Source organism: Carassius carassius, chromosome 45 (assembly GCF_963082965.1).
Source record: "Carassius carassius chromosome 45, fCarCar2.1, whole genome shotgun sequence".
Lineage (NCBI taxonomy): Eukaryota > Metazoa > Chordata > Actinopteri > Cypriniformes > Cyprinidae > Carassius > Carassius carassius.
The window spans coordinates 26,449,254-26,460,893 of NC_081799.1; the positions used below are offsets into that span (position 1 = coordinate 26,449,254).

Genomic DNA, 11,640 nt, shown 5'->3' on the forward strand with positions numbered 1-11,640 from the left:
TTATTATGGATTATAGACTCTATGTGTTTGAGTTAAAATCATCTTAATGCTGGATGTGTTTCATCTTTTGTCTTCTCCAGATGTTCACTGATGGACTGGAGTGCTGTGGATTATTGTGATGTTTTTATTAGACTCTCATTCTGACGGCACCCATTCACTGCAGAGCATCCTTTGAGTAAATACTGATGCAATGCTACATTTCTACAAACCTGATGGAGAATCAAACTCATCCTGATCTCTGATGATCTGAGAGTGAGCACATTTTCTTGTTTGGGTGAACTATTCCTTAATAACGTGATGAATATAATATAGACTATCCTGTAGTTATAAGCACCTGTGGTATGCAAGCGTCTCCCGCAGCTCGGTTCTTGACGTTATCTTCGGCTGGTTTCTCAGGACATTCAGGCGTCACGTCAGCTCTTTCTGAGTCTCTCGAGTCGTCCTCCAGCGTAAGTCTGCTCCAGGATTCATCTGTTGGATCCTGATCCTCAGACGGAAAGGTAAAAGAGCACAGTGCTCTCTGCATCATAACGTTCTTCCATTTCACACTTGACTTTGGTCTGGGAGTGTCTGGTTTCTGGAGAGCGTCTGCGTTAGACTGTGTGTTTCTGACGGGTGAAGGACTCTTGAACTGAACTGACTCTTGTTTCATCTCAGTGGCATCTTCACAGTGTTTGAGATCTTCTTTAAAGGTCTTCAGCCGTGAATCCAAAGAGGCTTCAGAGTGCGGTGATGCTGTGTCAGGCTTTTCATGTTCATCTGTGTTCGTCTCGGTGATCTTAAGAGGTTTGTGAGTTGATTCCTCATCCGGTTTGAGATCAGATGGATCGTGGCTGTTAATGTTTCTGTGTGCATGAGCTTCTTGGATTGCACTAGAAACAATGTCAGGGAAATCAAACTCAGTTGACTCGCTTGAAACATCAGCGAAAGAAAACGAACTTCTGTTGTGACTGTGTGTGTCTGTTTTCGCCGGTCTCTGTCTGTTAACTGTGGCGGTCATCGGGCTGTTGTCTGAGCTGCTGCTGTCCAGTTGTCTGCGCCACAAGCGGCGACTGGTTTTTCTCGGCGGCGGCCGAATCACTGGAGGACTCTGGGTAGACGACGAATCTCTGCCATCATCCTGAATCTCAGAGGAGCCTGTGAGATCAATAACGTGTGAGAAAACTGATTCAGAAGTCTGCTTTTTTAGAATAAAAACATGCATTTCTTTCAATAATGAATGAAAGAAATGCATATTTGTATTCCACAAGGATGCATTAAATTACAAGTATAATGCGACAAAAGATTTGTTTCATATAAATGCTGTTATTTTTAACTTTCTATTCATTTGTGCTTCCTGAAAAATAAAATGCATCACAGTTTCCACAAAAATATTGTGCAGCACGACACGAATCAGAAATGTTTCTTGAGCAGTAAATCATCATATTATTCTGATTTCTGAAGATCATGTGACACTGAAGACTGGAGGAATGATGCTGAAAATACAGCGGAGCATCACAGAAATACATTACACTTTAACACAGATTCACATAGAACACAGATATTTGAAATCATAATAATATTTCACTATTTTTACTGTATTTTTGATAAAAATAAATTGCTTCAGTAAGCAGAAGAGAAAAAAATATTAATTCTAAAATGATATTTATAAGGTGTTATGCCACATGGGTGTTAAATAGGCAATAAATAGACTTACTATGAATAGGCAAATATGTTTATATTTATACAGTTGTACATAATGTGTGTGCACATCTGTACATAAGCATACTTGTTTTTATTTTTATTCTTGATTTCTATTCTCCTGTATATATTTGATTGTACCCAGAGCTCCTGAAAACCTCAACCAACTGCTTTTGTCTTTGTGCACACTTGGAGAACTAATATAATTAAATAACATTCAAATGATATGCAAATTTTGCACAGACTAACCTTTAACACAAGAGGATGCCGCAGGTGATGACTGACCCTGTAATGAAAGGGTTAATTATGCAGACGTACTTGAACAAAACTTGAACAACTTTAAAGATGATTTTCTCAATATTTAGATTTTTTTGCTCCCTCAGATTCCAGATTTTCTAATAGTTGTATCTCAGACAAATATTGTCCTCCGAACAAACCACACATCACTGGAGAGATGATTTATTCAGCTCCAGATGATGGAGAGATGTCCCCTCATGACTGGTTCTGTGCTCCAGGGTCACATGCGTGTCACTGACCTCCAGCTCGTGTGGTTCGTCACGGCTCTGTCTGCGTCTCCTGATGTCGGACAGCATCCGGTAGAGCTGTAACTGTTTCCGGTATCTGCGGCTGCGGTGCACGTGGACCGGTCTCGTGCGGAGGCTGCGCTGGGACGTCAGCGAGGTGCTGGAGGGCGATGGAGACGAGTCTGTCCCGGAGCTGCACAGCTGCAGGTCTCTGACGGAGCGAGTCATCGGCTTCGGAATCATCGAGTCTTCAGAACGATTACGAAGCATTTCCACTCGCTTCAGTTGCTCTCGGAAGCTTCTGGGCTTCGGCTTCAAAGATCCCGTGAGGTTCAGGATGGGGATCGGCATCTTCCAGATGCGTATGGCTCTCCTGAGCAGTTTGTGCGAGCGGGTGTTCAGGTAGATGGCGGGATGAGCCGCTCCGATGCTCTTGTTCCTGTGAGGGGTTTGTGGAGCAGACTCCTGCTCCGGTTCATTAGCAGCTGATGACTGGACAGATGAGGACAACATCTCTGGACAAAAAGAAACTTCTCTTAACCTCTAATGCAATACTCATTCACATATCAGAGACCTGTTTACAAGTTACAACTGCAGCACAGAAGCAGTCATCAGTGTCACAGTCGTATATTTGTAGCAATACACAACGATACATTGTATGAGTCACAATTATACATTTCTCTTTGATGACAAAAATCATTAGGATATTAAGTAAATATCATGTTCCATGAAGATATTTTGTAAATCTCCTACCGTAAATATATCAAAACATGTTTGATTAGTAATATGCATTGCTAAGAACTTCATCTGAACAACTTTAAAGATGATTTTCTCAATATTTAGATTTTTTTGCTCCCTCAGATTCCAGATTATCAAATATTGTCTGATCATAACAAACCAGACATCACTGGAGAAATGATTTATTCAGCTTCAGATGATGTATACATCTCAATTTCAGAAAAATTACAATTATGACTGGTTTTGTGCTCCAGGGTCACATGGGCCTATAAGCTACTTTTGTACCTTTTTTGTAAAACACATTTTGATATATATATATATATATTTTTTTTTTTTCATCTGTTTTCATAGTTTTTATTATTTATCTATTATGCCTATTTAATCTAAATTAAAATTAAAAATATATTTCCTTGGCAACTAATCAAAGTAAAATAATGTACTTTTTAATATATTTTCTATCTTGTTTATTTCATGTCAAGTATTTATTTATGTATTCAATTATTCGTTTTAACTAAATTATCCTGACCTGGACAAATCTCCTCCACTGTTACAATTGTTGTAAATAAATGTTTATACAAAAATATTTGTAATAAATAAATACAAAAAAAGAAAATGGTCTGATGTCTTCTGAAGAGTTACAGTATGGTCCATACACTGATACACTGAAACTGCTCGGAATGCACATGAACTAATGAAAGAGATCATATAAAGTTGTACATTATTATCAGGTTAGAAGTGATTATGAATGAATATGAGTGTGACACACCTGTTGTGTTTCTGTTCGCGTTGGTTTGGTTCTTCTCCGTCAGGGATCGATGATTTTCACTCATTTCTGCTGATCAGCATCTGAAGATTCAGTGATTCTGTAACCGATGCGAATTCAAAAAACGCTCAACACTCGCATCGTTTGAATCGACTCTTTTCTTTCGAATCGCTCGAAAGATTCGAATCCACATCAGACGAGTGAATCATTCAGCGTGCGGCGAATTGCCACGAAGCAAGAATACGTTTTATTTTATTTATTTTCTATTGGATGCATGACGAAATAGAGTTATTAAGAAGAGATGTTTATTTCTCAAGCCATTAAATCTCTGATGTTCTGAAAGGAATGCTAAAATCTCTGATATATAGGCTATAATAAGTACAGTTTCTGCTTTTCCAGTCCCAAAAACCTATTGATATTCTTATTTTTTATGCATAAACCTTTAGATAAAGAGATGAAATTGTCTGTGTGATTGGAACACTATTATACAATTTAGAGACTCCTCAATAAAAAATAAACAATAGTAACAACACAAGATCGTAATATGATGTATGATCAGATATTACACGATCTATAAATGACTCGTCACATCATCATGAATCTTGAGTTTAACAGTGAAGATTGCCAAAGCAGCAAAGAGTCAACTTCCACTTCCAGACGGATCGGACACCGTTCCTCCAGCTCTCCTTCACAAAGGTCATCGATGTGGACATAGTATATGTTGTATTTCTCTCGTTTGATTCTGTGGTGAATTGTGCTGAAGGCTGATAATGTCAGTCTAAATGCAGGTCTGAAAGTGGATCTCCAGCCTATGAAAATAAAGCAAGCATATATTAGATGAAACTCAACATTGTTACATGTGTTAGATGATAGAAAGACTGAGTGTGTGATGATGTGGTTTACCGTGAGCCGGATCAGACCCATGAGTCCAGCGGCTGCGGCGTCCGCTCCACTAAACCAACCGCAGGTCTGCTGGTCCTGATGAAAAGCCTCTTATCATTCACTCCCTGAAACACATTCAGCATCGTGAAATTCTTCAGAGAGTCACTCCTACTACGCAGTACATTTTATCACCCAAAAATGAAAATCTTCTCACCCTCAGGTCATCTGAGATCAGGATGAGTTTGTTTCTTCATCAGGTTTGTTGAAATGTAGCATTGCATCAGTGTCTCATCAATGGATGCTCTGCAGTGAATGGGTGCCGTCAGAATGAGAGTCTGATAAAAACATCACAATAATCCACAGCACTCCAGTCCATCAGTGAACATCTGGAGAAGACAAAAGATGAAACACATCCAGCATTAAGATGATTTTAACTCAAACACATAGAGTCTATAATCCATAATAAACTTCCTCCAGTGAAAAAGTGCATCTGCTGTTGTCTCTCACATCAGAATCCAGTTTAGATCTGTTTAAACGCTGCTGGATCTGTGCAGATTTCTCTCCTGATTCAGACCAGAACACTTTTTCACTGGAGGAAGTGTTATTATGGATTATAGACTCTATGTATTTGAGTTAAAATCATCTTAATGCTGGATGTGTTTCATCTTTTGTCTTCTCCAGATGTTCACTGATGGACTGGAGTGCTGTGGATTATTGTGATGTTTTTATCAGACTCTCATTCTGACGGCACCCATTCACTGCAGAGCATCCATTGATGAGACACTGATGCAGTGCTACATTTCTACAAACCTGATGAAGAAACAAACTCATCCTGATCTCTGATGAACTGAGGGTGTGAAAACATTTTCAGCAAATGTTCATTTTTATCAAATTCATATTTCATTTCCTTGGCATTAGGGCAGTGGTATACAGTTTAATCTGCTATATGATGATCTCATTTTGCTTTTAACAATGCAATATGAATACATCTGATGTGAATGAAGAGTCTGGAAAACAGAAATGACACTGGACACAACAAGATCATTGACCTGAAAAGTTTCTCGTTCAATCATGCGACACTGAACATCTGCTGCTCGCTCTGCCGGATCCACAGTACAGCATCCATCTGCAGAGGAGACAGCAACACATCACTGCATCAGTGCATTACACACACACACACACACACAAACAAACACATCACTGCATCAGTGCATTACACACACACACACACACACACACAAACACATCACTGCATCAGTGCATTACACACACACACACACACACACACACACACACACACACACACACAAACACATCACTGCATCAGTGCATTACACACACACACACACACACACACACACACACACACACACACACACACACACACACAAACACATCACTGCATCAGTGCATTACACACACACACACACACAAACAAACAAACACATCACTGCATCAGTGCATTACACACACACACACACACACACACACACACACACACACACACACACACACACAAACACATCACTGCATCAGTGCATTACACACACACACACACACACACACACACACACACAAACACACACACAAACACATCACTGCATCAGTGCATTACACACACACACACACACACACATCACTGCATCAGTGCATTATACACACACACACACACATCACTGCATCAGTGCATTACACACACACACACACACACACACACACACACACACACATCACTGCATCAGTGCATTACACACACACACACACACACACACGTCACTGCATCAGTGCATTACACACACACACACACACACACACACACTCACACACATCACTGCATCAGTGCATTAAACACATACACACACACACACACACACACACACACACTCACACACACTCACACACACACACACACACACACACACACACACACACACACACACACACACACACACTCACACACACACACACACACACACACTCACACACACACACACTCACACACTCACACACACACACACACACACACAAGGAAGCAGGAATCAGAGACCTTGGTTCTTCTCCATTAAGGGCAGTGTGATGTCATCGTTCCCTTGCTTGCTGTTCCTCAGTTTTTTGGGCAGACTGGAGACGGCTGGCTGAAACACACGATTGAGATTCATCATCCGCACAGTGCTCTCTGAAATTAATTTCATACGTATGGCTGTGAAACACGCATCGATCCATCCGTCTGACTTTAACTGCTGTTACCTTGAAGTGTGTTTTGTTCCAGCCGGCCTTACACAGCGTGTGTCGCAGATCCTTATAGGCCCAGACCGTCTGAAGGATGTGTGACGCAGCTTTGGTCTCGCGCACCGATTGGCTGACACGTCCACAGATCAACAAGACAGAAAACACCCTGATCAGACCAAAACTATAGCTTTACATCTACTCAGAACCAAAGCGTACGCTGTTGCTATGTGCTAGCTAAGGTGCTCGGAGTGGATTCTACAGGGTGTTTTGGGTTTGAGTTTGTGGCTCGTTCAGTGTTTTCACCTGGTTCTGTTGATTGAGACCAGTTTCTGGATTCCCTGTCCCTGGATGAGGAATCTGGCGTTCTCCAGGTTCTCAGAGACGATCTCTAGTATAGTGTTCAGGACGGCCACCACTGTGTCTCCCTCCAGGTTCTTGGCGGGTCGCTGCTGACCGCAGGGCAGATTACTGACCAGATCCCTCATGGAGTAACTCCCTGACCGGGCAGCAGAGAGACCGTCAGCCTCAGCATCACATGGACAGCATCAGAGTAAAGCTGCTGCTCTGGATCTTACCGATCAGATCTTTGTTCTTGTGGTCGATGGCGAGGTTTCTGAGCGCAATGGCGATCGCTCGCACCACTTTATCAGCATCTGAGTGCAGCAGCTCCACCAGCACCGGCAGACCCTTCTCTTTACGCACCGTTGCTCGGATATAACTGGACCACTGAGAAACATAGAGGAAGTTTAATTAAGAGGCTTGGATTCATGCTTTACTGCTCTGTATTGTGATTTGAAGTTTGTGTTTTAGACAAGTTCATCAAACAACCGCAGTAAGAAGTTTCATCAAGCACGGTGAGTAATGGCTTCTCCTATCATTGTTTCTTGCACCTCTTGCCACATGTATAGTTTATCTATCTCTGTCGCTGATGAGGGATTCACATGTGATAAATGCAGGGAAATAGTTAGGCTGACAGAGAAGATTTCAGAATTAGAGACACGCATCCAAACTTTAATTGAGGACAGTAAGAATGTTAGGGCTCTAGATGCGGCTTTGGATGCGTCTAGCTCAGGGATTCCTGTACATTGTTCGGTTCCGGAAACAGAGCCCCTGTAGCAGGGCAACTGGGTGACGGTGAGGCAGCGTAGTCGTGGGTCAAAACACCGCTCTTCTGTTCCGATCAAAACATTAAACAGGTTCTCCCCACTCAGTGATGCACCCACTGAGAAACCTGATGAAAGTGCTCTAGTTATTGGTGATTCTATTGTACGGAACGTGAATATAGAGACACCAGCCACCATAGTCAAATGTTTACCGGGAGCCAGAGCGCCTGACATCTTGGCAAATTTAAAAGTGCTGGCTAATGCTAAACGTAAATACAGTAAGATTGTTATTCATGCCGGCGCTAATGATGTTCGACTTCGCCAATCGGAGATCACTAAAAATAACATTAAAGAGGTGTGTGAACTTGCAAGCACGATGTCAGACACTGTAATATGCTCTGGTCCCCTCCCTGCTTACCGTGGTGATGAGATGCATAGCAGATTGTCATCACTCAATGGGTGGATGTCTAAGTGGTGCCCACAGAATAACATAGGTTTCATAGACAATTGGACGAGCTTTTGGGGCAGACCTGACCTGTTTAAAAGAGATGGTCTTCATCCCTCATGGGGTGGCGCCACTCTTCTCTCTAGAAATATGGCAAATAGTCTTAGTGTTTATACTTGACTAACTGGGGCCCAGGTCAGGAAGCAGACAGACTGGCTAAACCGACCGTCTGCTAGCTGCCTCACGTCACAGAGGTCAGTTAATTCTCAGCACATAGAGACTTTTTCACCTAGATATCACACTATAGAGACTGTGTCTGTTCCCCGAACTAGAAAATACAAAAAACGTCCAAACCAAGTTAAGATTAACAATTTAATTGAGGTTCAACAAATAAAAAACAGAAGCAATATGGATAAACAAATGATGAAGCTTGGCTTATTGAATATCAGATCCCTTTCTACGAAAACACTTTTTGTAAATAATATGATCACTGATCATAATATAGATGTACTCTGTTTGACAGAAACCTGGCTAAAACCTGATGATTACATTATTTTAAATGAGTCCACCCCCCAAGATTACTGTTATAAACATGAGCCGCGTCTAAAAGGCAAAGGGGGAGGTGTTGCTTCAATTTATAACAACGTTTTCAGGATTTCTCAGAGGGCAGGCTACAAGTATAACTCGTTTGAAGTAATGGTGCTTCATTTAACATTATCCAGAGAAACAAATGTTAATGATAAATCCCCTGTTATGTTTGTACTGGCTACTGTATACAGGCCACCAGGGCACCATACAGACTTTATTAAAGAGTTTGGTGATTTTACATCCGAGTTAGTTCTGGCTGCAGATAAAGTTTTAATAGTTGTTGATTTTAATATCCATGTTGATAATGAAAACGATGCATTGGGATCAGCATTTATAGACATTCTGAACTCTATTGGTGTTAGACAACACGTTTCAGGACCCTACTCATTGTCGAAATCATACTCTAGATTTAATACTGTCACATGGAATTGATGTTGATGGTGTTGAAATTATTCAGCCAAGTGATGATATCTCAGATCATTATTTAGTTCTTTGCAAAATTCATATAGCCAAAATTGTAAATTCTACTTCTTGTTACAAGTATGGAAGAAACATCACTTCTAACACAAAAGACTGCTTTTTAAGTTATCTTCCTGATGTATCCAAATTCCTTAGCATATCCAAAACCTCAGAACAACTTGATGATGTAACAGAAACTATGGACTCTCTCTTTTCTAGCACTTTAAATACAGTTGCTCCTTTACGCTTAAGGAAGGTTAAGGAAAACAGTTTGACACCATGGTATAATGAGCATACTCGCACCCTAAAGAGAGCAGCCCGAAAAATGGAGCGCAGCTGGAGGAAAACAAAACTAGAGGTATTTCGTATTGCTTGGCGGGAAAGTAACATATCCTACAGAAAAGCATTAAAAACTGCTAGATCCGATTACTTTTCTTCTCTTTTAGAAGAAAACAAACATAACCCCAGGTATTTATTCAATACAGTGGCTAAATTAACGAAAAGTAAAGCCTCAACAAGTGTTGACATTTCCCAACACCACAGCAGTAATGACTTTATGAACTACTTTACTTCTAAAATCGATACTATTAGAGATAAAATTGCAACCATTCAGCCGTCAGCTACAGTATCACATCAGACAGTGCACTATAGACCCCCTGAGGAACAGTTCCACTCATTCTCTACCATAGGAGAGGAAGAATTGTATAAACTTATTAAATCATCTAAACCAACAACATGTATGTTAGACCCTATACCATCTAAGCTCCTGAAAGAGGTGCTTCCAGAAGTCATAGATCCTCTTCTGACTATTATTAATTCCTCATTGTCATTAGGACATGTCCCCAAAACCTTCAAACTGGCTGTTATTAAGCCTCTCATCAAAAAAACACAACTTGACCCCAAAGAACTAGTTAATTATAGACCAATCTCGAATCTCCCTTTTCTGTCCAAGATACTAGAAAAGGTGGTATCCTCACAATTATATTCCTTCTTAGAGAAAAATGGTATATGTGAGGATTTCCAGTCAGGATTTAGACCGTATCATAGTACTGAGACTGCTCTTCTTAGAGTTACAAATGATCTGCTCTTATCATCTGATCGTGGGTGTATCTCTCTATTAGTTTTATTGGATCTTAGTGCTGCGTTTGACACAATTGACCACAACATTCTTTTGCATAGACTTGAACACTTTGTTGGCATCAGTGGAAGTGCATTAGCATGGTTTAAATCGTACTTATATGACCGCCATCAGTTCGTAGCAGTGAATGAAGATGTATCCTATCGATCACAAGTGCAGTATGGAGTACCTCAAGGCTCAGTACTAGGGCCGCTACTCTTCACGCTTTATATGTTACCCTTGGGAGATATCATCAGGAAACATGGTGTTAGCTTTCACTGTTATGCTGATGATACTCAGCTCTATATTTCTTCACAGCCCGGTGAAACACACCAATTTGAAAAACTAATGGATTGCATAGTCGATATAAAAAACTGGATGACGAGTAATTTCTTACTGCTAAATTCTGAAAAAACAGAGGTGTTAATTATAGGACCTAAAAACTCTGCTTTTAATAACCTAGAACACTGTCTAAGACTTGATGGTTGCTCTGTCAATTCTTCGTCATCAGTTAGGAACCTAGGTGTGCTATTTGATCGCAATCTTTCCTTAGAAAGCCACGTTTCTAGCATTTGTAAAACTGCATTTTTCCATCTCAAAAATATATCTAAATTACGGCCTATGCTCTCAATGTCAAATGCAGAAATGTTAATCCATGCATTTATGACCTCAAGGTTAGATTATTGTAATGCTTTACTGGGTGGTTGTTCTGCACGCTTAGTAAACAAACTACAGCTAGTCCAAAATGCAGCAGCAAGAGTTCTTACTAGAACCAGGAAGTATGACCATATTACCCCGGTCCTGTCAACACTGCACTGGCTCCCTATCAAGCATCGCATAGATTTTAAAATATTGCTTATTACTTATAAAGCCCTGAATGGTTTAGCACCTCAGTATTTGAATGAGCTCCTTTTACATTATAATCCTCTACGTCCGCTACGTTCTCAAAACTCAGGCAATTTGATAATACCTAGAATATCAAAATCAACTGCGGGCGGCAGATCCTTTTCCTATTTGGCGCCCAAACTCTGGAATAACCTACCTAACATTGTTTGGGAGGCAGACACACTCTTGCAGTTTAAATCTAGATTAAAGACCCATCTCTTTAACCT

The 11,640-nt window shown here is 40.6% G+C and overlaps 2 protein-coding genes across 2 annotated transcripts in view; both read right to left on the bottom strand.

Annotated features, from left to right (window-relative positions):
* Positions 1-313: 313 nt before the first annotated feature.
* Positions 314-1,987, bottom strand: LOC132127489 (uncharacterized). Its single transcript, XM_059539390.1, has 2 exons — positions 1,930-1,987; positions 314-1,137 (listed from the first exon to the last, which is right to left on the bottom strand). Exon 2 carries the CDS (start codon positions 998-1,000, stop codon positions 314-316), a length of 687 nt encoding a protein of 228 aa, XP_059395373.1. The 5' UTR covers positions 1,001-1,137; positions 1,930-1,987.
* A 254-nt stretch (positions 1,988-2,241) lies between these two features.
* LOC132127478 (splicing regulator ARVCF-like) overlaps positions 2,242-11,640 on the bottom strand; it is a 31,833-nt gene continuing 22,434 nt past the window's right edge. Inside the window, exons 11-18 of the mRNA XM_059539377.1 lie at positions 7,392-7,542; positions 7,120-7,312; positions 6,835-6,946; positions 6,635-6,722; positions 5,637-5,713; positions 4,609-4,712; positions 3,709-4,514; positions 2,242-2,719 (exon numbers count right to left, since the gene is read on the bottom strand). Coding sequence (XP_059395360.1) covers positions 4,620-4,712; positions 5,637-5,713; positions 6,635-6,722; positions 6,835-6,946; positions 7,120-7,312; positions 7,392-7,542 — 714 coding nt within the window. The 3' untranslated portion in view covers positions 2,242-2,719; positions 3,709-4,514; positions 4,609-4,619. The remainder of the gene's footprint in view (positions 2,720-3,708; positions 4,515-4,608; positions 4,713-5,636; positions 5,714-6,634; positions 6,723-6,834; positions 6,947-7,119; positions 7,313-7,391; positions 7,543-11,640) is intronic.